This window comes from Phyllobates terribilis, unplaced genomic scaffold, assembly GCF_046119375.1.
Source record: "Phyllobates terribilis strain yellow unplaced genomic scaffold, ASM4611937v1 Scaffold_15__1_contigs__length_34870131, whole genome shotgun sequence".
NCBI classification, from domain to species: Eukaryota; Metazoa; Chordata; class Amphibia; order Anura; family Dendrobatidae; genus Phyllobates; species Phyllobates terribilis.
The window spans coordinates 24863165-24888355 of NW_027362775.1; the positions used below are offsets into that span (position 1 = coordinate 24863165).

Below are 25191 nucleotides of genomic sequence, written 5' to 3' on the forward strand. Positions count from 1 at the left end.
AACAGGACCTTCAAATGTCATCATCTCGGTCTACATATAACAGTACCCATGAAGCTTCACCTGCCATGGAAGGGTTTTCCTATGCAGGCTTTCCTTTGCTATTTTAAGAGTTTTCCACACATATTTATCAACTGCATGTGGCTTTTACTCTGGTTAGTTATGTACTCACACTACACCTTCCCCATCTCCATTTAGAGTCTTGCCAAACTAATTAAAGGGATAGTCTGCAATTTAGGGTATTTTTTGTTTTACTTAGATGCATGTATTTGAGGCTAAAAATCATTTTTGCAATTATGTTTACTAAAAAAATTGTACCATTTGCTTCTGAGTTGCACTGTCTGCTGCTGGCTGCAGAATGAGTTAACTGAGAATCATCAGTAAGCCCTTTCTAAAAGTCTTAATGGGAGAGTTTATAGAGCTTTATTAATCGGTCTTTTTCTGAACTCCTGTCAGCTCATTTATGACCACAGACCACATCAAAGTTGAATGTGCAGGGAAACAAACAGCCTGTAAAAGCCAAACGGTGAACAATGAAACCCAAAAATTATTTGTAATCTCAAATACACTGCATTTTAATAAAAAAAAATACTATGTATAGTATGTACCAAATTTTGTTATCTCCTTTGGTGTTATGTAGCTATATTGCATAAAGCAGCCGGGAAATAGCATTTGATAGACCAGAGTTAAATAATGAATGGCCCCAGTATGTTACAAAACTAGTAGCATTACTTTGTGTCATGGTAAAAGGGAACTGAGAAAAGTGACATATCCATAACATATGACATAAATATCTGGTTGTGCCTCTGTCAAGACATCCAGAAATTGGAAAAACATGGGATCCCATGTTACTGCTCTAACCTGGGGAATAAAGAAGCAGAGGTTATGATGTCACTTCAATGAAGTCTGGGTCTAATAGAGTCATTGGTCTGCTCCTCTATTTTTTTGCTGCAGGTTTATAGTGTACCTAGACTTGTGTGCTCCCTCATGTATGACCTTCTGATATGGAATAGGACCCATGCCCAAGTGTCTCCTGCCGTGGTACAGTAGCCACTAGAACTTGACCACCGAGCATACCGGAGTGTTGTATCACACCAAAAGATGAGACTGTGTGTGAGGACTAAAGAGTAAGTACGCATTATGGTTGTAGAAGAGCACAAAGGACCTTCTTCTGGCTGGTGGAAGCTGACCCAAACATTTATGATTTAGCCACTTAATAATAGTACTTATCAAAATGTTATTTTAAGCAATTAAAAAAATATATGTTGAAATTGCCCAACGAATCGTGTTACGGTGGAACCATGAGACTTGTACAGTAAGATAAACCTTCCAATGGCAATCCTAAGGAATAAATGAAAAAAGAGGAGCAGCTTGTTACATTAGGCTATTCGGAGTAATTGTCAAATTTTCACATGCTTTTCCCAAAAACCTCTGAAACATGTCCATCAACTCAGACATGGACTTGCTTTCTTGTAATTTCCTTCTGTGTTATTTTCCTAATAGGATTTAGCAGGTGGCGCCCAAACTACAAGTGAAGAACATAGGAAAAGTTAGAAACAGATATACATTCATATATACACTGGGAAAATCGTGAAGGATCAGTCAACGATTCAATTAGTTAAAACACTTCTACCCAATAAAGGTCTAGATTTTAGAGTATATGGGTTGCCTTAAAAGGGTTATATAGCATCTATAAGAACTATGTTTTTTTTACTATGTTGTTTCAACAGTGTAAAAACTTGGTTTCGATGACAAATGCTTCAGCAAAGGCACATGCTTGACAGCTGCTCCATTCATTCCCTAGGTGGCTGCTCGGCTTTTTTCGGTAGACTCCCAGCGGTCATGCATCTGACCTGCGGCACATATTTTGTAATAGGGATAAAAGTTCACCATTGGGGATAAAAAATTCCCCATTCTGCCAATTGGTGCATGTTACACCTATGTGGACTTAAAGATATATTTTGTGCATTTTGGTTTCATTAAATATATTGCACCATTTGGCTTTTAGAGACTATTTGTTTCCCTGCACATTCAACTTTGATGTGGTCAGTGGTCTTAAACCAGCTGAGATGAGGTCAGAAAAAGACATAAAAAAAGTTACTCTCCTTCTCTTGTTATAACAGTTCTCTCCTATTGAACTGTTATAATAAGCTCACTGATGGATTCTTAGACAGTGCAAGATAGAGACTACAAAAGGCAAACGGTGCAAAATTTTTAATCAAATCCAATTACAAAAAATTATTTTTAGCTAAAAATGCATGTATTTAAGTAATAAAAAAAAATTGTCTTTATTGATGGACAACCCCTATAGAGCAATTAGGGTCTATACCTGTAGCTAGTGCCCCCAACATTAGAAACCATATTTCAAATAAAAAAGTATAAAAGCACGGACAACCCCATTTATCACTGGTCAGTAATAGATCATGGTATACAGTCAAGGACCATGTTATACAGTCAAGGACCATGTTATACAGTAATAGACCATGTTATACAGTCAAGGACCATGTTATACAGTAATAGACCATATTATACAGTCAAGGACCATGTTATACAGTAATAGATCATATTATACAGTAATAGACCATGTTATACAGTAATAGACCATGTTATACAGTCAAGGACCATGTTATACAGTAATAGACCTTGTTATACAGTAATAGACCAGGTTACTCAGTTTACTTAGTCTTATGACCACGTCACACAATAGATAATTGCTGGCAAGTATATAATGTTAAAAGGGGTTATCTAGGACTATTTTTTTTTTTTTACTATTGACCTAAGAACTAACAGGTAGATAGTTGCTAACTGCCTGCCTGTTGTGCCTGGCACCAATCTCTGCTGACACAGAGCGGTCACAGCGATTCAGCGGCTTCTGCTGATATCATGTCTACAGAGCAGCGGCTTCTCTTCCGCTCTGGTCTCTTGATGGATCGTGACTGCCGATGTGGCACCCTGCTGCGCACAGGTACCACAGGATCCAGGGTGCATGGACGGACTTCTCCACAAGAGGCCCTCATTACATACAAACACCTCCACCCTTCCACCTCACACCACCAGAGGAAGCCTGTTAGGGATATATCTATGGAGGGTGGAGCCAGGCAGTTCAGTTAGTAAGGAGTCAGACTGAGACAGAGTCTGAGAGCGTGCTGACGCTGAGAGCAGCGAAGACGCAGCGTGTCTGCTGCAGAGTTCTGAGGGCCCCGAGTGTGGCCGAAGGCAAGAGGAGAATGGAGAGAGGAGTTGAGGGGGCAGAGGAGCATCATAAGACTCACCCCGAAGATACAAACCGGACACCGGGTCCGCGCCTACAGATACCCAGATTACATAGAATACTGATTAGAATAATGGTCAAAATTCACACTAGTGGTCACCACTGATTCAAATAGCTAATATAAATTGGAAAGGGTATGAAGAAAGGAAAGATGTGTGAATAAAATTTAGCTTTTATTAGTATAATTAAAAACTCTTGTTTAATAAAAAGTTATTTGTAAATGAATTATCATACATCTAAGGATGTATATAGGGCTACTACTATATAATTTTATGCAGTTATAGCCCAAAAGTTCCTATTTTAAATGTGAGGACACAGAGATAAATTGTCCACAGCCAATGTCCCTATAATTGTTGGCTGGGTATTATAAGTTGTATATCCCAAATATCCCAACCCTCTCTGTCAGATAATTTTGTTATTATTGATTCCATATACGGGATACCGTTGAAATGTGAGGAGTGATCATTTATTCTCCACTAGTGAGCCTCTTGTGGCTTCTTACATTCTCTAAGCTGTAAGTAAATTAGTAAGAGTATTGCATAGGGAGATATAAATGTTATGCTTGTTCAATCTCACTGCTACAGGTGGCATTAAAGCAACAGCTATTATGGCTGAGCTTACATCTAAGAGCCAAGCATTAATCTCATATGGGTAATGTAAGCGGTTAATACCGCTGGTCTACTAAATCATGCCCCTAGGGATAATAGTGCTCTGTCTCTCCCGCAGCGTGTTCGTTCTGGCTGTGTGCGGATGGTCTGCTTACAATCACTGTTGTTAATTACAGAGATTAAGGATGTGGTCAACCGCCAGTTTGTATCATTAGCTTAAGCACATGGAGGTCAGAGCACCCTATCTCCCCCACAGCATTCTCACTCAGGTGGCGTGCAGGTTATCTGCACGTGGTCAATGCCACTTTATATATTAAGCCGGCAGAGTGGAAATTGGAGTGAGATAGCGACGGCACACAGCATGACAGAGAGTGGTATATGGGCCCTTAGAAAAAGCCGGTAACCCCGGCAAAACGCGCGTCAGGGACGTTTATCTTAATACTTTAAATGTGGTGACATATTACAATACCCATATACCACTCTACAAGCCCCAGCATCACCACCCACCAAACTCCACACTGCCCCGGGGGTCTGCTCCACCTGTGGGGAGCAGAAACACCTCAGCTACCATCCCATCACCCCCCCGGAGGTCTGCAGCAGCGCTGGTAATCATTACCAGCTACCACAGGTGGCATCACGAACTATTTACTTTATTTTTATTTTTCCTATCCAAGTTACTATCCCCTTTTTGGTTGACCGCCCTGGGCCACGGACCGGGCCAGCCACTGTGACATATCCCCCACCAGCATCCATAGGCCCGGCTGCCGAGTACCCCATTGCCCCAGGGGCGCGTCACCGACGTCATGCTGATTGGCAGCCGACTCACAAGTTGCCTAACATCGGCAGTAATGCCCCGTCGACAGAGCAGCCTGGAAGAAGAAGAGCTGCTCTGTTGACTTGGAGCAGCTGAATCGCTGGTGACAGTGGTCGGTGACCTCTCCGAGCAGGCGCCGGATACAACAGGCAGGTAGTTGCCTCTGTTAGTAACAACCTGCCTGTCAGTTTTTAGGCTTATAGTAAAAAGATAAAATAGTCCTGGATAAACCCTTTAAAGATCCAGCAACAAACCTCCCATTCATGATCTTTCATAAGCCTGATTTTTGGTTGGTCAGTCATGTAAGATTTACAAACAGTACCATTGGGGCTGGAGAACGAAGACTCGTCATGAGATCTATTTTCTTTATTGACAGCGTCATCACCATTTCTGTGCGCAAACTTATGCTTCCAGGCTTTGGCTATAATGGCTGCAGGGTCTGTGGGATCATTAAGTGAACGTTTCTTCTTGTCTTTCCTGGTTGAGGGTTTCCCACCAGGGGATCTAAAGTGAAAAAGCGGTGAACATAAACATCACTGCCATTCTGTAACAGACGGGCTGACAGGCTATAACTTAGCTCTTCATACAAACCACTTTTCATTCATTGCTGCTATGTCTAATAAGATTTTTTTTACAGATTTTTTCTACAAAAATGCATCAATCACCTGCTATCCATTTTCGGAAAAGACTTGTCTAAGATCCTATTAGTGGGGCTAATACAGCATATTTATAATTAGGAACAGACTACTCTGAAATGTTAAATCTAACATCATTATTGAAATCATGCTTGCATTAGTTAATTTTAACTTTGCAAGTTATCACCTATCCACGGGTCACAGGAGGTCCGCATGGAAGACCCCCACCATGAATGGGGCTTGGAAGAGACACATTATTTTTGAGCCTTCTCAAGCATTCACACCATTGCTACATTATTATATGTGGGACTTCCAGAGAAGGGTACAGCCCTTTCGTTTTTTCTCCCCTTATTCCCAGAGCCATACGTTTTTTATTTTTTGTCAATGTACCTTTCTTTTTTGTGGGACGAGTTGTTCTTTTGATTAACACCATTTATTTTAGCATATCGTGTAGTGGAAAACGGGAAAAAAATTCCAAGTGTGGTGAAATTGCAAAAAAAGTGCAATTCCACAATTGTATTTTGTTTTTGTTCTTTTTATTTACCATGCTCACTAAATGCTAAAACCGACCGGCCATTATGATTCTCCAGGTCAGTACGAGTTCATAGATACCAAACATGTATAGGTTCTTTTATATTTGAATGGTGAAAAAAAATCAGAAGTTTGTAAGAAAAAAGAAAAAAAAAATCGCTTATTTTGCCATTTTCCGAGACCCGAAGTGTCTCCATTTTTCGGGATCTGGGGCCAGGTTAGGACTTATTTTTTGCGCCCTGAGCTGACGTTTTTAGTTATATAATTTTGAGGTAGATACAATGTTTTGATCGCCTGTTATTTTATTTTATTGCAAAGCTGCAGAGGCAAAAAAAACGCACATAATTCTGGAGTTTAGATTTTTTTTCTCATTTCGGCGTTTACCGATCTGATTAATTTACTTTATATTTTGATAGATAGGACATTTCTGAACGCAGCAATACCAAATATGTGTATATTTTTTAATGATTTTATTTTCAATAGGGCAAAAGGGCGTGATTTAAACCTTTATTTTTTTTTTTACTTTTTTTATTTTACTTTTTACTGACTGCAATAGCCCCCTTAGGAGACTTGAAGCTGCAATAATCTTTTCACCTAAGCTACACATAGCAGGGCTTCAGCACTGCTATGTATAGCAGAAATCACAATTTCCTATGAATGCCGGCCACAGGGGATCTACAATGACAGCCACGGGGGTCTTCTGCAGACCCCCTGCTGTCATGACAACACGTTGGCACCCCGCAATCACATGACAGGGGCGCCTATGGGTGTGTCTTGTGACGAGCCTCTGGCAGGTGTGTGTTAAATGCCACTGCCAGTGATCGACTGTGATATTTAACTGGTTATCTCGGATCCGCCCACGGTTGTTAGGGGCACATGACAGCTCATGAGATTGTGGCGCCCTGCTATGCATTGGTGACAAAGATCCTAGAAGGGTGCATGGACGGATTCCTCCACAAGAGGCCCTCATAGCATTCACACACCTCCACCTTCCACCTCAGACTACCAGAGGGAGCTCGTTAGGGATATAAATAGGGAAGGTGGAGCTAGGCAGTTAGTCTAAGGCTGGAGTCCACAGAGAGTGAAGCCTGTGAGAAAGTCAGTCCAGCACAGACTCAGTGAGCTCAGGTTAGTGAGCCTACGACGTGCCGACGCCATAAGAGCGGTGAAGAGTAGCGAGGCCTACTGCCAGTGTGAAGCCTAGTGAGGGCCCCAAGCGCGGCCGAAAGCAAGTGGAGTAAGTGAGCAACATAGGGGGCAGAGGAGCTTAGCCAGCTCACCCCAAAACCATTTACTGGACACCGGGTCCGTGTCTGCAAGGATCTCTAGGACCAGCAGAAACAACCAGAACCCCTGGCCAACTATATGTCCCAGGAACACCAGAAGCTGACCGTTAGCCCAGGGTCAGGAATCACAGAGGCCCAAGAGACCAGGGAGTGTGATCTCTTTCAGAAGGACCTACCACCAGGTGAGGAGGTGCGAGACAGAGACCAAGTTAGTCCTAGCTTCAGGCAGGTCATAAACTTATCAGGAAAAGGCAAGAAACAGGAGGCCCCACACCCGCTCACTGGGGAGAGTCCTGAAATGCACCCTTCACCCTATAGAGCCCTGGATCGTGCCTGAAACACCACCAGTAAAGGTACTGAAGTGAACTGTTGTAAGTGTGCCTATTCTTCTCCTGACCCGGCTGGGTCCCCTCTGTCCTGCATCCCCTCTCCTACGCTGCCCTGAGGCCCTGCTCCACCTGTGGGGAGCCGCACCAACTAAGCTGCCTGATCACCGGCCTCAGAGGACTGTAGCAGCGCTGGTGATTCCCACCAGACACCATGGGTGGCGTCACGAACTTTCCCTTATCCCATATACCTTTTCCCCCATTCCTTTGCTTTTAAGAGTGACCCCAGGGTACGGGCTCGGGAGCCGGCCACCGCGACATCCCCCAAATCTAACAGCAAGGCCCGGGCGCCGAGTCGTCCCCCAACACCCTGGGCGCGTCATCTCTTCCTGGCATCACGAACAGGATCCCGTGCCCACTGCAACAACGGAGTGTTGTGCACGTTGCCACCGGGTACTGTGCGCCTTTAATAAAAACTGTGTATTTAACTGTGGTGAAAGATTGCCGCCATTGTTGTGCCGCCGAGCGGGAAGAAGGGCGTAACCGCGGGAAACTGAGAGGCGTACCTGCTGAAGCGCGCGAAGCCCTGGACACGCCCCACGCCTCGAAGTCATACCAGGAAGCGCCAGGTCCTGGAAGGAGCCTCAGTGAGCGCTCTGACGTAGGACGCAAGCGACGCAAGAGATGAATATCCCAGAGGATGGGGATGACTCGGCGCCCGGGCCTAGTTGTTCTGGTTTATGGGGGGATGTCGCGGTAGTCGGCTCCCGGGGCCGTACCCTGGGCCTCTCTTTTAAAAGGGGTTTATAATTATATAAAAGTTCGTGACGCCACCTGTGGTATCTGGTGAGAAGCACCAGCGCTGCGGCAGCCCACTGAGGCCGGTGATAAGGCAGCTTGATGGAACAGCTCCCCACAGGTGGAGCTAGGCCTCAGGGCAGCGTATGAAGGGGGAATGCAGGACATCGAGGCCCAGCCGGGCCTATGGAAAGACAGGCAAACATACAGTTCTCTTCAGTACCTTTTACTGATGGGAAATCAGGCACGTCTCGGAGCACTGTAGGGTGAAGGGTGCATTTCAGGATCCTCCCAAGAGAGCGGATATAGGGCCTCCTGTTTCTTGCCTTTGCGTAGTAGTTTCTGACCTGCCTGGAGCTAGGCCTAACTTTGTCTCTGTCCTGCACCGGCTGACTTTGTGGTAGGGCCTTCTCTTGAAGTACACGCTCCCAGCTTGCGGGGTCTATGCGTTTCCTGGCTCTGTTACGTATCAGCTCTTTGGTGTTCCTGGGACCTGTAGTTCTCCAGGGATTCCGGTTGTGCTTTACTGGGTCATAGAGATCCCTGTAAGCTCGGACCCGGTGTCCGGTATATGCTTCGGGGTCAGCTGCTTAAGCTCCTCTGCCCTCTATGTTACTCACTCTCCACTCGCCTTCGACCTCGCTCGAGGCCCTCACTAGGCTACACACACTAACGGCAGCTTGCCGCGCTTCACCGCTCTTATGGCGTCGGCACGCCTTGGGCTCACTAACCTGAGCTAGGCGAGTCTGGACTGCGCTGCACTGCAGGCTAACACCTGCAAGAGCTGGAACTGGCTCTGTCCCCTGAGGTAACTCTTCTCAGACAGCACTGAACTTCAGCTTCTCACAGGCTCGACTCCAGACCAGACTGCACTGCCTAGCTCCACCTTCCCTATTTATATCCCTGACGGGCTCCCTCTGGTGGTCTGAGGTGGAAGGTGGAGGTGTGTGTATGCTGTGCGGGCCCCTTGTGGAGGAATCCTTTCATGCACCCTTCTAGGATCTGTGGCACTCATGCATAGCAGGGCGCCACACAAGGTCCTGAAGAAGACCATCACCTGCGGAGCTGCGGCCTACCGGAAGAAAAGAAAAGAAGGTAGGCCACGGTTCGCTAGGGGGGCGCCAGAATGTCCGAAGAACAGCACAACGCCGGAGTACCGGTTAATTGGCCCTGATGTCCAACCCGTGCTCGGCGCCGAGCAGGCCGAAGCAGCCGCTCCACCAGCAGGGCCTGTAACCCCTGTCATACCGTACATCCCTGGAGCGAAGTGGCTCCCCCAGTACAGCGGCAAACCAGATACCCTGTCTGGATTCAAAAGGAAAATATGCGGTATACTGGACATGTACTCTATGACAGGCAAGCAAAGAGCTGATGTTGTATTGGGACAATTGACCGATGCTGCGGAGCGAGAAGTAGAAAGCTGGTCGGCCGCAGACCAGGAGTCAGTGTCCGCAATCTCTAAAAAGTTACAGACTGTCTTTGAGAATTGTACTGAGACAGACCTCCGGATGAGGTTCTACAACTGCTCTCAGCAACCGGAGGACAGTGTTCGGGACTATGCCTGGCATTTACAAGGGGCTCTGAAACAGGTTAGTCCAACCAGCTTCAATGATGAAAATAAAATGCTGAAGGAACAGTTTATCCAGGGACTGAGGTCCCAAGAGGAGAGCAGGACTGTGCGTTGGTGGTCCCTGGATCATCCAGATGGCACCTTTGACACCCTTAAGGAAATGGCTATAAAAGGACTGCAGCCCCTGGAAACAACTGCTATCCAATGTTACCAGGGTGGGGCCACCCCAGTGCCTGCAGCATCCACCTTTTCCCCGGTGGCTGCTGAAGCCAAGGTTCCAGCAACGTCCCCTAGTGAGCTGGACAGCCTGCGCTCTGAAGTGTGCCAGCTGAGCAAAACCCTGACCACTGTACTGAGTGTCCTGCAGCTGAGGACGGAGCCCGAGGCAGAAGGAAGGATCCTGCTAGCCGACAGCCCTGAGGATGTCCCCTGGATGAGAAGGATGAGGAGGACAATGCCACCCCCTGGGAGGACCAGCGACCAACGCCGCCCGCCGAGGGACCCTGTCTGCCACCGCTGTCACAAGACAGGTCACGCCATTCAGAGCTTTCCTTTAAACGAGAAAACCCTGGGGCCGAGGTTCCGACACCCAGGAGTAGACCCCGCAGGCCCATCAAACTGGTACCACAGGTTCGTGGGAGGAAGACCTTTCCTGTCCATCGTGCTGGACGGCATCGCGACACCCGCTCTGCTGGACACAGGATCTCAGGTAACCATCACGCCTGATGTCCTCTACAAAAGGTTCTGGTCTATAGACGAACTTCACCCACCAGATCCAAATCTTTCCGTCTATGCCTCAAACAGCCTCCCCCTTAACCTAGTCGGGGTTAAGGATGTGGCAGTAAAGGTGGGAAGAGTGGAACTGAAGGACCAGGGACTAATTGTAGTAGAGACTAATCCTGATGATACAAACTTGTATATGGTACTTGGTACTAATATTGTTAGTAACTGTTTGGGGGAAGTGTTGTTCTTGCTCCAACAGATAGCTGACACTGCCAGACCAGGGCACAGAAGGGCACTGCAGAAAGAAATCTGAGCCTTTATGTACCAGCAACAGGTAAAGCTAACAGGCGGTGAAATTGGTAACGTACGGGTGACAGACCCGGTACTCATTGTGATCCCCCCGATGAGTGAAATGCTGATTTGGTGTAGAGCAGCAAAAGGTCTCAAAGTACGGAGCTACCAGGCGGTAGTAGAGCCCCTTAGCTCGGAACATAGACCTACACTCTTGACTGCCAGAGGGGTAGTGAATGTACGCAATGGGAGGGTGCCCGTATGCCTCCTAAACTATGGGGAGGACGAGATTAGATTACCACACTACGCCACTGTTGCCAAACTGTACACAGTAAATAACAACTCCTTACACACGGCGGAGTCCTTAACCTCACCAGACGAAGTGGAGGATAATGACCCTGGAACCCAGGTGGAGGATTGGTGTCAACAGCTCCATGTTGGGACAGACACCACTCCTGCCCATCAGAAGCAGGGTGTACACCGGGTGGTTCAGGAATACGAGCAGGTATTCAGTAAGCACCCACTTGACTTTGGGAGGATTAAGGGGGTTCAACACCATATCCCCACAGGTGACCATCCACCCATCAAAGAATGTTACAGGCCTATACCACCAGCACACTACCAGAAGGAGATGTTGCACAACATGAAGAAGGCAGGGGTAGTAAGGGATAGATGTAGTCCCTGGGCAGCTCCCCTAGTTCTAGTCAGGAAAATGGACGGAAGCATGAGAATGTGTGTAGATTACAGACAAGTAAATCGCATTACACATAAAGATGCATACCCTTTACCTCATATAGAGGAATCCCTGGCTGCCTTAAAGTCTGCAAATTACTTCTCCACCCTTGACCTCACTAGTGGGTACTGGCAAGTAGCTGTTGCTGAGGAGGATCAGGAGAAGATGGCCTTCACAACCCCGATGGGACTCTGCAAGTTCAATAGTATGCCGTTTGGACTCTGCAATGCCCCCGGAACATTCCAGAGATTGATGGAGTGCTGCTTGGGACACCGCAACTTCGAGACTGTACTACTATACCTGGACGACGTGATAGTGTACTCCAAAACGTATGAGGACCACTTGAAGCACCTGGCGGAGGTATTTGAGTCGCTGTCCCGGTATGGGATGAAGCTGAAGCCCTCAAAGTGCTACCTGCTCAAGAGGAAGGTACAGTACCTGGGGCACATCGTTAGTCCAGAGGGAGTAGCACCAGACCCGGAGAAGGTCACTGCCATCCAGAAATGGCCGGAGCCGAAGAGCCTCAAGGAGGTACGTCAGTTCCTGGGACTAATCGGGTATTACCGGAGGTTTGTGAAGGACTATACCAAGAAAGCGGCACCTTTGCAAGATCTCCTGGTAGGACAGTCCGAGAGAGGCAGAAACCCCCCGTTCCAGTGGGGAAAGGAGCAAGTTGAATCCTTTGAGGTGATGAAGGAGATCCTGACCGGTGAAGAGATCCTAGCTTACCCTGACTAAAGCCAACCATTCCTGCTATACACTGATGCCAGCAATGAAGGATTAGGAGCTGTACTGAGTGAGAAGCAGAATGGCTGAGAGAAGGTGATCGCCTATGCAAGCAGGAAGCTCCGCCCGACCGTGAGGAACCCAGAGAACTATAGCAGCTTCAAGTTGGAATTCCTGGCCCTGGTCTGGGCCATCACCGAGCGGTTCAAGCACTACCTAGCCTCCAATAAGTTCACTGCCTTCACTGATAATAACCCCTTGACTCATCTAGAAACAGCCAAGCTAGGAGCCATGGAACAACGATGGATGGCTAGGCTGTCAAACTACCAATTCACTATTAAGTACCGGGCAGGCTGCAAGAACGCCAACGCCGATGCCCTGTCCAGGATGCCTCACCAGTCGGATACTGAAGAAGAAGTGGATGACCTGGAGGAGATTGAACTACCTGCCTTTCATCAGAACGGAGTGGTCCACGAGCAACAAGCTTCCAGGAGGCAACGTGGTAAGACATTAAACCCCCTGCATCACCACAGCTGGAAGGAGACCCAGGATAGCGACCCGGTTGTCAGCCGTATCAAAGAACTGATAACCAAGGAAGGTTCCTCCCTGGAGAAGGAAGCGTCTCTCCAAGCCAAGCAGCTGTGGAATGAGAAGAGCCGGCTGTTCATCTATAGGGTGAAGCTGTGCCGGAGGTACGTCAACCCCAAAACCCATGAGATGGTATGGCAGATAGTGATGCCCAAGACAGACATCCAGATGGTGTTGGAAGCCTACCACGATCAGGCGGGGCACTTTGGCTGGAAGAAGCTAGAAACCCTTCTGAAGTGTCGGTTTTATTGAGTAGGAATGCGCAGTTCCATTGAGAGGTGGTGCCGGAATTGTGGACCCTGTAGCCTCAGAAGAAAAGACTACAGCAGCCAGAAGGCACCCCTGCAACCCATGAAGATGACTCGTCCCTTAGAGATCGTAGCCCTGGATCATGTCAAGCTGTCACCCAGCAGGTCAGGATATTCCTATGCCCTGACCATGGTGGATCACTACTCCTGGTTCCTGGTGGTCGCCCCCGTCAAGGATCTGACGGCCGAAACCACGGCGAAGACGTTTCAGGCGTACTTCTGCAGGCCCCACGGACACCCGAAGCAGGTGCTGACAGATCAAGGCTCAGCCTTTGAGGCCGAATTGTTTAAAGAGTTCTGCCATCTGTACGGGTGTAAAAAGATCAGGACAACACCGTACCACCCCCAAACCAACGGTCTCTGTGAAAAGATGAATAACATCGTCATTGACCTGCTGAAGACCTTACCACTAGAGGAGAGAAATCAGTGGCCAGACCTACTACCTGACCTGGTAGATCTGTACAACCACATACCTGTGAGTTCCACCAATTGTACTCCAGCATATCTCATGCGAGCAAGACCCGGGAAGTTGCCCATGGACCTGGAGCTTGGTGTAGTAGAACCGGAAGCAGATAGGTCCACTGAGGACTGGGACACGACCAGACAGGAGCAGTACAGAAGAGTACAGGCCTGTGTCGAAGACAGTCTCACTCGGGTAAGAGACAAGCAGGAAGCCCACTACAATAAAAGTGCGCCCGCAGAACCCTTCACACCAGGAGAAGTGGTGTTAAAGAGGAAAAGGAGAAACCACAAACTTGATGACCAGTGGGAGAGAGAACCCTACACTGTGTTAAATTCAAGATTTGATAACAAGAAGACCTGCCTAATTAGTAGAGTCGGAGGAATGACGACTGCAACGGTATCTAGAGATCATCTGAAGTTGTGTCCAGACCTGCTAAAGCCGCAAGAAGAAGTGCCTCTCACCGTACCGGAGGAGCCTAAAGAAGCAGTACTCCATACTGACAGGAGATTTACCGGCAGATTGGCCTCAACTAGGAGGAGCAGTAATAATCCCTGTGATCCACTTCTTTCAACAGCCAGAAGACCCTCCACAGCAAGTAGAGCCCGTAAGTGCTTCAGAAGAGCCTGCTCAAGAAGAATCCCCGGAAGAAGGATCCCCGATTGGAGCAGAGCAAGAAGGCCCAGCCAATGGTATACTTGCCAGTCCTGTAGACAGGTTAAGGCAACCCTGCAGTTCCCCAACACTTAGAGCTGACAGAATGGGAGGTAGTGCAAATACTAGTGCCTCACGCATCCCAGTACCACGTAGGTTGACACGTAGCACACGAGGTCAGACCCCTGTCAGATACAGAGAGTAAAGAAGGAAACTCTGAATGTTAGAACTCTCCTGTTAGGTTTTTTCTATCTTGCTGGTCACATGACCTTTTTTGCCTATTTAGTCCTGCTCCGCCCTCCTAGCCTTGCTGGACTTCATTGTAATTTCTACTCTTGAACTAGCTTGGTGCTCTTTTGCCTTTCTCAGTCAGTTTTGCTGGGTCTTCGGACCTCTATGTTCTATGTTGTTTATGTGTCTTATTTCTGCTACAATTTCTGCTAGGAGGTGTCCATCTTTCTCCCAGTCCCTAGTTCTTATAGGGATCCCGCCCTCACATCTATAGGTCTTCGTTCAGACTAGCCCAGGACTTTAGCGGGTCTGATCGCAGGATCAGGTTCCCCGTTACATCGAAGGGATCCAGCTTAGTTATATTGTAGGGACAGATCTCCTGTCTTTCCTTAGTGCTTGTAGCAGATCATAACAGTAAGTCCAGCCCAAAAAATTTCTCTAAGGAAAGACCTCCAGTTTCCATCATGGTCTCGGTTCAGGATTTGGCTCAACGCTTGCAGGGACTCTCTCTGGAGGTGGCCAAGCTCCAACAACACGTGAGTAGCTGTTCTGGAGCACATTTTGTAGAGCCAAAGGTACGTTTGCCTGATTTATTTTTTGGTGAACAACAAGATTTTTTTTCCTTTAAAAATGCTTGTTTATTGTATTTTCGTTTAAGACCCAGATCCTCTGGTGATGAATCACAGCGCATAGGGTTCATAATGTCACTTTTGCGCAAGGAACCTCAGGGATGGGCCTTTTCTCTCCAACCTAGTGATCCGTGCTTTAGATCAGTGGATAGTTTTTTTTCTGCTTTGGGGTTGTTTTATGATGATCCTGATCGTGTCTCATCTGCTGAGTCTGAATTAAGACGTTTGAGGCAGGGATCAGGTAATGTGGAAAATTATTGTACTCACTTCCGTCGGTGGTCTGCACAGGTGGAGTGGAACGATTCAGCTTTGAAAAGTTTGTTTCTTGCGGGGCTAGGGGAAAGGGTTAAGGATCTGCTGATTGCTTATCCTTCACCTGGAAACTTGCAGGAGGCAATGCAATTAGCTATACGGGGGGACAGGAGACTGCGTGCAAGGGTTAATGAGAGTAAAACCTCTGCCATGTCAGCTCCGAGTCTTGAGAGGGTCTGTACTGACATTGGAGAGCCGATGGAGATTGGGGCGATGTCACTCCGCTCTCAGGAAAAAGACCGCAGATTTTCTGAAGGTTTGTGCTTTTATTGAGGTGGGTCTGACCATTTCATTAGGAACTGTGTGCTTTGTGTGAACAAAGAAAAAAAAAGGTCAGTTACGCCCGTATAGCCTGTTTAAATACTAAGGGTGTACTTCTTTCTCCTACTACCACTGCTCAGGAAGAATTAATTGAATTTCGGGTATTTGTGGATTGTGGTTGTACTCTGAATGTGATTGATGGGGGATTCTTGGAAAAACTTAAATTAAAACCCAAACCTTTGTCATCCCCTATTGCCGTGGTTTCTGTCGATGGCTCTCCTTTAAAGAGTGTTACTCACAAGGTCTGTGAATTTCCCCTCACTATTAATGGTATTCACCAAGAGAATTTGGATTTGGTAGTATTAAATAATTTGCCTTCTCCTGTAGTGTTGGGGTTACCCTGGTTAAAATTGCACAATCCTGTACTGGATTGGTCTACCAATGAAATTAAGTCTTGGAGCCCTAAGTGTTATGACAAGTGTTGTAACGGGTGCATTGCTGCAGTGGATAAAGGGGAATTACCTGTACCTATTCAGGATTTTTGGAAAGTTTTTTCTGAGAAAGAATCGCAAATTTTGCCTCCCCATAGAGACTATGATTGTACCATTGAATTTGTCCCTGGAGCGACTCTTCCTAAAAGTCGTTTATTTAATCTTACTATTCCTGAGAGAAAAGCTTTGGAGGAATACATACAGACAAGCTTGGCCGCCGGTCACATTAGGCCTTCCAAGTCTCCTGTGGCTGTTGGATTTTTTTTGTTAAAAAAAAGGACGGCGGTTTACGTCCTTGTCTGGACTTTCGTGAGATTAATAAAATTACTATACGCATTCCTTACCCACTGCCATTGATTCATGATTTGTTTAACCAGTTAGTGGGGGCCAAGTGGTTCTCTAAAATTGATCTCCGGAGGGCATACAATTTGTTGCGCATGAAGGAGGGTGATGAATGGAAGACTGCTTTTAACACTCATGTGGGTCATTTTGAGAATCTGGTTATGCCTTTTGGTCTTACCAATGCTCCAGCATTTTTTCAGAATCTTATTAATGACATCCTTAGACCTTTGATCGGCAAAAATGTGGTTGTGTATTTGGATGACATTTTGATTTATTCGCCGGATCTGGAGTCTCATTGGCGGAGCGTACGTGAGGTTTTACAGTTATTAATGGACAATTCGCTTTTTGCTAAGCTAGAGAAATGTGAGTTCGCTGTACAGAGAATTAGTTTTTAGGGTTACATTATCTCCAGTGAAGGTTTTGAGATGGATCCGGTTAAAGTTCAAGCTGTGCAGGAATGGCCTAGGCCTATTGGTTTGAAATCAATACAGAGGTTTTTGGGTTTCGCCAATTATTACAGAAAATTCATAAAAAAAAATTCTATTATTGTCAAACCACTGACCGATCTTACCAGGAAAGGTGCTAATGCAGTTCAGTGGACTTCTGAGGCCATTGAAGCTTTTGTGTTTCTAAAGGAGAGGTTCACCTCTGCTCCCATCCTTATGCAGCCTGATGTGACTAAGCCGTTTTTGGTTGAGGTTGATGCTTCTTCTGTGGGGGTCGGTGCGGTGTTGTCTCAGGAAAACTAGGATGGAGTACATCCCTGTGCCTTTTTTTCAAAAAAATTTTCTGAGACTGAACTTAATTACGATATTGGTAATCGGGAATTGCTGGCTATTAAACTCGCATTTGAACACTGGCGTCATCTCTTGGAAGGTGTTGAATTTCCCATTCAGGTTTTCACTGATCATAAAAATCTGATCTATCTTGATGCTGCCAAGCGCTTGAATGCCCGTCAGGCTAGGTGGGCACTTTTTTTCTCGCGGTTTAATTTTTCCGTTACTTACATCCCGGGTACCAAGAATGTTAAAGCTGATGCGTTGTCTCGCAGCTTTTCTCCCATGGTCGGTGCTGAGGAGGAGGAGGAGAGCATTTTACAAGAAGGTGTTGTTTTTGATGCTTTGGACTCCATTTTGGAGGATGAGATTCTTAAAGCTCAGGAGAATGCCCCATCTAACACTCCCCATGGGAGGTTGTTTGTGCCTAGGACCTTTAGGAGAGATTTGTTTGTTGAGTGTCATGAGTCTTGGTTGGCAGGTCATCCAGGAATTTCTGAGACCAACAGACTTGTGGGTCGCAGTTTTTGGTGGCCTGGATGGCAGAAGGAAGTCATTAAGTGGGTGCGTCAATGTACTGTGTGTGCTAGATCTAAGTCTTCGCATGCTCCTGCTGCGGGGTTGCTTTGCTCTCTAGAGGTTCCTAGTGCACCTTGGATACATCTGGCTATGGACTTTTTTACTGACCTTCCCCCCCTCTGAGGGTTTCACGGTCATCTGGGTGGTCGTGGACCATTTTAGCAAGATGTGTCACTTGGTTCCCTTCATCAAACTGCCTTGCGCTAAGACACTCGCTAAGGCTTTTGACAAGGAAATTGTCAGACTACATGGCGTTCCTACTGACATTGTTTCTGATAGGGGACCTCAGTTTGTGGCTCGTTTTTGGCGTGCCTTTTGTGACAGGTTGGGAGTTCATTTGTCGTTTTCATCCGGATATCATCCTGAGTCTAATGGCCAGACAGAAAGAAAGAACCAGGATGTTGAGCAGTTCTTGCGTTGCTTTGTGGCAGAGAATCAAGAGGGGTGGTCTGAGTTTTTGCCACTTGCTGAGTTTGCTCTTAACAACCATACATCCTCTTCTGCTGGGTGTTCGCCTTTTTTTTGTTGTTCTGAGAGACATCCGTCTTTTGGGTCATTCTCCAAATTGGTATCGACTGTGCCTGAGGAGGAGAGTTTTTCCGGTGATTTGGAGAGAGTTTGGACGGATGTGCGTGCTGATCTTCAGGAGGCTAACATAAAATCTAAGAGTTACTTTGATAGGAAACGGCAAGAGGTTTCGTTTGCTATTGGTGACATGGCTTGGGTCCCAAGTTTGTAGGGCCCTTTAAGGTGCTTCAGATAGTTAACCAATCTGCTGTTAAGTTGGAGGTTCCTACCTCCTGGAAGATTAATCCGGTGTTTCATGTTTCTCTGTTGAAAAGAGCTGATGTGTCGGATGGTGACGCTTCTGCCACTGTTCCTCCGGTGGTGGAGGACGGGGAATATGAAATTTCCCGCATCCTAAATTCTAGACGGTATAGGGGGAGTTTGCAGTATCTCGTCGCTTGGAAGGGTTTCGGACCCGAGGATAACTCATGGGTGAGGGCGGATGATGTTTCTGCTTCCAGACTTGTCAGAGCGTTTCACAGGAGGTTTCCTGATAAGCCTGGGCCTAGGGGATCCGGAGGATCCTCTTAGAAGAGGGGGTACTGTTAGAACTCTCCTGTTAGGTTTTTTCTATCTTGCTGGTCACATGACCTTTTTTGCCTATTTAGTCCTGCTCCGCCCTCCTAGCCTTGCTGGACTTCATTGTAATTTCTACTCTTGAACTAGCTTGGTGCTCTTTTGCCTTTCTCAGTTGGTTTTGCTGGGTCTTCGGACCTCTATGTTCTATGTTGTTTGTGTGTCTTATTTCTGCTACAATTTCTGCTAGGAGGTGTCCATCTTTCTCCCAGTCCCTAGTTCTTATAGGGATCCCTCCCTCACATCTATAGGACTTCGTTCAGACTAGCCGAGGACTTTAGCGGGTCTAATCGCAGGATCAGGTTCCCCGTTACATCGTAGGGATCCAGCTTAGTTCTATTGTAGGGACAGATCTCCTGTCTTTCCTTAGTGCTTGTAGCAGATCATAAAACTGACAGTGTAGATAGTTGCCCTTGGGGTATTATATTGTGTATTTTCATGTATATGTATCTATTCACTTGTGTTTTGCCTTTTAATGGACAATCTAAGTGAAATGGACACTTTTCTTGTTTGCCTCTAACTACCCGCCAGGGTACATAAAGAACTTTGTGGCTGAGGACTATGTACAGCCCAAAAACTGTTGCAGTAAATAATTGCACTCCCTGGAGTGCCCCTTTAGGTGACCTCAGAAGAAAAACCTGTCTGGGTGGCACAAGCGGAGGTCGAACTCAGGATCGCCATGCCCTGCAGCCACCCCAGGGCCTACGTGGAGGGTTTGCTTTGGACAGGTCCCTCAAGCTACCAAGTACTCTACCCTGTGAGATGGACATCCTGTCGGGGAACCTCACAGGAAGAGACTTGAATTTTGAGGTTGCTTATTGAATTGTACGTACCTATTTATTATTTATAATGTTTTATATGTAACGTTCAAGCAAAGTGCCTCCCATAAAGGGAAGAGTTATTGTTATTGTTGTTATAAAAAGTACTTCAGTCCGGGAGTACTGAGCTTTGCTAGGGGAGAATGTGGCGCCCTGCTGTGCATTGGTGCCACAGATCCTAGAGGTGTGCATGGACGGATTCCTCCACAAGAGGCCCTCATAGCATTCACACACCTCCACCTTCCACCTCAGACCACCAGAGGGAGCCCTTTAGGGATATAAATAGGGAAGGTGGAGCTAGGCAGTTAGTCTAATTCTGGAGTCCACAGAGAGTGAAGCCTGTGAGAAAGTCAGTCCAGCACAGACTCAGTGAGCTCAGGTTAGTGAGCCTACGGCGTGCCGACGCCATAAGAGCGGTGAAGAGTAGCGAGGCCTACTGCCAGTGTGAAGCCTAGTGAAGGCCCCGAGCGCGGCCGAAGGCAAGTGGAGTATGCGAGCTACATAGGGGGCAGAGGAGCTTAGCCAGCTCACCCCAAAACCATTTACCGGACACCGGGTCCGTGTCTGCAAGGATCTCTAAAACCAGCAGAAACAACCGGAACCCCTGGCGAACTACATGTCCCAGGAACACCAGAAGCTGACCGTTATCCCAGGGTCAGGAATCACAGAGGCCCAAGAGACCAGGGAGTGTGATCTCTATCAGAAGGCCCTACCACCAGGTCAGGAGGTGTGAGACAGAGACCAAGTTAGTCCTAGCTTCAGGCAGGTCATAAACTTATCAGGAAAAGGCAAGAAACAGGAGGCCCCACACTCGCTCACTGGGGAGAGTCCTGAAATGCACCCTTCACCCTATAGTGCCCTGGATCGTGCCTGAAACACCACCAGTAAAGGTACTGAAGTGAACTGTTGTGAGTGTGCCTATTCTTCTCCTGACCCGGCTGGGTCCCCTCTGTCCTGCATCCCTTCTCCTATGCTGCCCTGAGGCCCCACTCCACCTGTGGGGAGCCGCACCCAACTAAGCTGACTGATCACTGGCCTCAGAGGACTGTAGCAGCGCTGGTGATTCCCACCAGACCCAACGGGTGGCGTCACAAACTTTCCCTTATCCCATACACCTTTTCCCCCATTCCTTTGCTTTTAAGAGTGACCCCAGGGTACGGGCTCGGGAACTGGCCACCGCGACATCCCTCAAATCTAACAGCAAGGCCCGGGCGCCGAATCGTCCCCCAACACCATGGGCGCATCAAGATCAGCAGTCATGTGCGGGGAAAGATGCGGGCTCAGAGCCAGATTTTTTTTTTATATACAGTTTTCTCCTTCATTCTATTTCACGCATGTCTGTAATAAAAAATATATACTGTATTTAAAGAAAATCTATAAAATGATCTTACCTTTCGACCGCCCGAAGCTTGATGGAATTCATGCCTTTTAACACATCCATCATACTGGGGAGCTGATCCACACTGCCTTTCTCTGAAGCCTCGCTTTCCGTCGGGCTGCATTTGTGAAACCCTTTACATTCTCTTATAAGATCAAGTGCAGATTTTAGTTGAGTAGATGGGACTGGGGGTGGTGGAGGAGGAGGAGGAGGAGGAGGAAGGGGCAGCGGAGCTACTGGGGTTGTACATTGTAAGAACTGTGCGGAAAGTGGTGTAGAAGCTGAAGATGGGGGTGGGAGGGCATTACCTGGGCTGCCAAATGAGTACAGTGATTCTGTATCTGAGAAAAAAAGACAAGATCAAATCATACCAAATACATAGCAAAAGCTTGACCTGTTTAACCCATTAAGTGATTAATAAGGATTACAAAAACAATGGCTTACGAGACTGTGCGGCTTGTGACTGTTGTAGGGCAACAATGGCAGCAATCTGTGCTCTCAGCTGCAGCAGCTCATCTTCCAAAGCTGCGATTTTCTGAAAGGCATGATCGTCTGCAGGAAGGAGACTCTTTTCACACACTCTCTTGGCCGACATCATAGTCAGAAATCCTGAGTCTGAATTATTCGGGTCCATGGACTTGTTGGATTGAAGATCGTGTCTGATGAAAAAGGTCACTGTCACTAAAGAACCATTAAAAAGTAGTAGTTACTAAAGGGAATCTGTCACCAGGTTTATGCTACCTCATCTGAGAGCAGCATGATGTGAGGGCCGAGACCCCGAATCCAGTGATGTTACTGGGCTCTTTGCTGTAGTTTTGATAAATAATTGTGTTATCTTCTTCAGCTCTGCTAGTCCTCTCAATGATCAGCTCCTGCTATGCAGTCCTTAATATTCATGAGCTCCGGCTAACCATGTCCCTCTCCGCTGTCAGCGTTGTCTATGCACAGTGTAGACAGAAAGCTGTAAATCAATGGTGCAGGCAGGGCTGTGGAGTCGGTAAGCCAAAATTCCGACTCCTCAATTTCCATGACTCCGACTCCCTCATACACGACTCATGTTTAAGTGATAAATTTACTGTAGCACAGATTCATCTCAGCTAAAAGTCTAGACCCTTAGATCAGGAATAGGACAGACATTTATAGGACATTTCATAACTTTCCCAAATTCTTATGAAACAATATTCCCCACAAACTGCATTGAACTACTGTACCCAATTTATTATATATTTTAGGTTAGGAGTCGCAGTCGGTACATTTTATACAGATTCCGACTCCACGAAAATGGACTCCACAGCTCTGGGTGCAGGTTGGGTTAGACTGAGCTCATACAATATGGGAGAAGACAATCAGAGCTCACCAGAAGTAAGAAGTATCTTGGTATATTTATTTGTCTTATTAGTCACACCAAATGAAGCGCACAATAACAGGAAATGGTCGGCACCAGCGTGCACCCGCGCTCTCCTGTAACAGGTCAGCTGCTATTTTTTAGCCAATAAAGATACCAAGACCCTTATGGGGAGTGTCATCTTTCTTCTCCCATATTGTATTACTGGGCCATTTACTATCGTCACTGAGCATCATCTATGTAATTACCTAACAGAGGCCATAACGATAATTGATCAATGTCATATATATTCAAGCCGTTACAGTAGCAGCCTAACCAGTGTCTACACACACATATATGTATATATACAGTACAGACCAAAAGTTTGGACAACCTTCGTATTTAAAGATTTTTCTGTATTTTCATGACTATGAAAATTGTACATACACACTGAAGGTATCAAAACTATGAATTAACACATGTAGAATTATATACTTATCAAAAAAGTGTGAAACAACAGAAAATATGTCTTATATTCTAGGTTCTTCAAAGTAGCCACCTTTTGCTTTGATGACTGCTTTGCATACTCTTGGCATTCTCTTGATGAGCTTCAAGAGGTAGTCACCGGAAATGGTCTTCCAACAATCTTGAAGGAGTTCCCAGAGATGCTTAACACTTGTTGGCCCTTTTGCCTTCACTCTGTGGTCCAGCTCACCCCAAACCATCTCGATTGGGTTCAGGTCTGGTGACTGTGGAGGCCAGGTCATCTGGCATAGCACCCCATCACTCTCCTTCTTGGTCAAATAGCCCTTACACAGCCTGGAGGTGTGTTTGGGGTCATTGCCCTGTTGAAAAATAAATGATGGTGCAACTAAATGCAAAACGGATGGAATAGCATGCCGCTGCAAGATGCTGTGGTAGCCATGCTGGTTCAGTATGCCTTAAATTTTGAACAAAACCCCAACAGTGTCAGCAGCAAAGCACCCCCACACCATCACACCTCCTCCTCCATGCTTCACGGTGGGAACCAGGCATGTAGAGTCCATCCGTTCACCTTTTCTGCGTCACACAAAGACACGGTGGTTGGAACCAAATATCTCAAATTTCGACTCATCAGACCAAAGCACAGATTTCCACTCGTCTAATGTCCATTCCTTGTGTTCTTTAGCCCAAACAAGTCTCTTCTGCTTGTTGCCTGTCCTTAGCAGTGGTTTCCTAGCAGCTATTTTACCATGAAGGCCTGCTGCACAAAGTCTCCTCTTAACAGTTGTTGTAGAAATGTGTCTGCTTCTAGAACTCTGTGTGGCATTGACCTGGTCTCTAATCTGAGCTGCTGTTAACCTGCGATTTCTGAGGCTGGTAACTCGGATAAACTTATCCTCAGAAGCAGAGGTGACTATTGGTCTTCCTTTCCTGGGGCGGTCCTCATGTGAGCCAGTTTTTTTGTAGCGCTTGATGGTTTTTACAACTGCACTTGGGGACACTTTCAAAGTTTGCCCAATTTTTCACACTGACTGACCTTCATTTCTTAAAGTAATGATGGCCACTCGTTTTTCTTTACTTAGCTGCTTTTTTCTTGCCATAATACAAATTCTAACAGTCTAGTCAGTAGGACTATCAGCTGTGTATCTACCTGATTTCTGCACAACACAACTGATGGTCCCAACCCCATTTATAAGGCAAGAAATCCCACTTAATAGACCTGACAGGGCACGCCTGTGAAGTGAAAACCATTTCCGGTGACTACCTCTTGAAGCTCATCAAGAGAATGCCAAGAGTGTGTAAAGCAGTCATCAAAGCAAAAGGTGGCTACTTTGAAGAACCTAGAGTTTAAGACATATTTTCAGTTGTTTCACACTTTTTTTTAAGTATATAATTCCACATGTGTTAATTCATAGTTTTGATGCCTTCAGTGTGAATGTACAATTTTCATAGTCATGAAAATACAGAAAAATCTTTAAATGAGAAGGTGTGTCCAAACTTTTGGTCTGTACTGTACATATATTATATAGACACATACACATACATATGTGTGTGTGTATATATATATATATATATATATATATATATATATATATACAGTACAGACCAAAAGTTTGGACACACCTTTTCATTTAAAGATTTTTCTGTATTTTCATGACCATGAAAATTGTACATTCTCACTGAAGGCATCAAAACTATGAATTAACACATGTTGAATTATATACTTAACAAAAAAGTGTGAAACAACTGAAAATATGTCTTAAATTCTAGGTTTTTCAAAGTAGCCACCTTTTGCTTTGATGACAGCTTTGCACACTCTTGGCATTCTCTTGATGAGCTTCAAGAGGTACTCACCAGAAATGGTTTTCACTTCACAGGTGTGCCCTGTCAGGTTTAATAAGTGGGATTTCTTGCCTTATAAATGGGGTTGGGACCATCAGTTGTGTTGTGCAGAAGTCTGGTGGATACACAGCTGATAGTCCTACTGAATAGACTGTTAGAATTTGTATTATGGCAAGAAAAAAGCAGCTAAGTAAAGAAAAACGAGTGGCCATCATTACTTTAAGAAATGAAGGTCAGTCAGTGCGAAAAATTGGGAAAACGTT

The 25191-nt window shown here is 46.2% G+C and overlaps 1 protein-coding gene across 1 annotated transcript in view; it reads right to left on the reverse strand.

The window, feature by feature from the left end:
- Window positions 1-853: 853 nt before the first annotated feature.
- The window catches only part of LOC141175990 (mitochondrial fission regulator 2-like), a 97371-nt gene continuing 73033 nt past the window's right edge, over window positions 854-25191 (reverse strand). The window contains exons 6-10 of the mRNA XM_073659965.1: window positions 21724-21938; window positions 21293-21620; window positions 5013-5194; window positions 3002-3009; window positions 854-1522 (exon numbers count right to left, since the gene is read on the reverse strand). Coding sequence (XP_073516066.1) covers window positions 1448-1522; window positions 3002-3009; window positions 5013-5194; window positions 21293-21620; window positions 21724-21938 — 808 coding nt within the window. The 3' untranslated portion in view covers window positions 854-1447. The remainder of the gene's footprint in view (window positions 1523-3001; window positions 3010-5012; window positions 5195-21292; window positions 21621-21723; window positions 21939-25191) is intronic.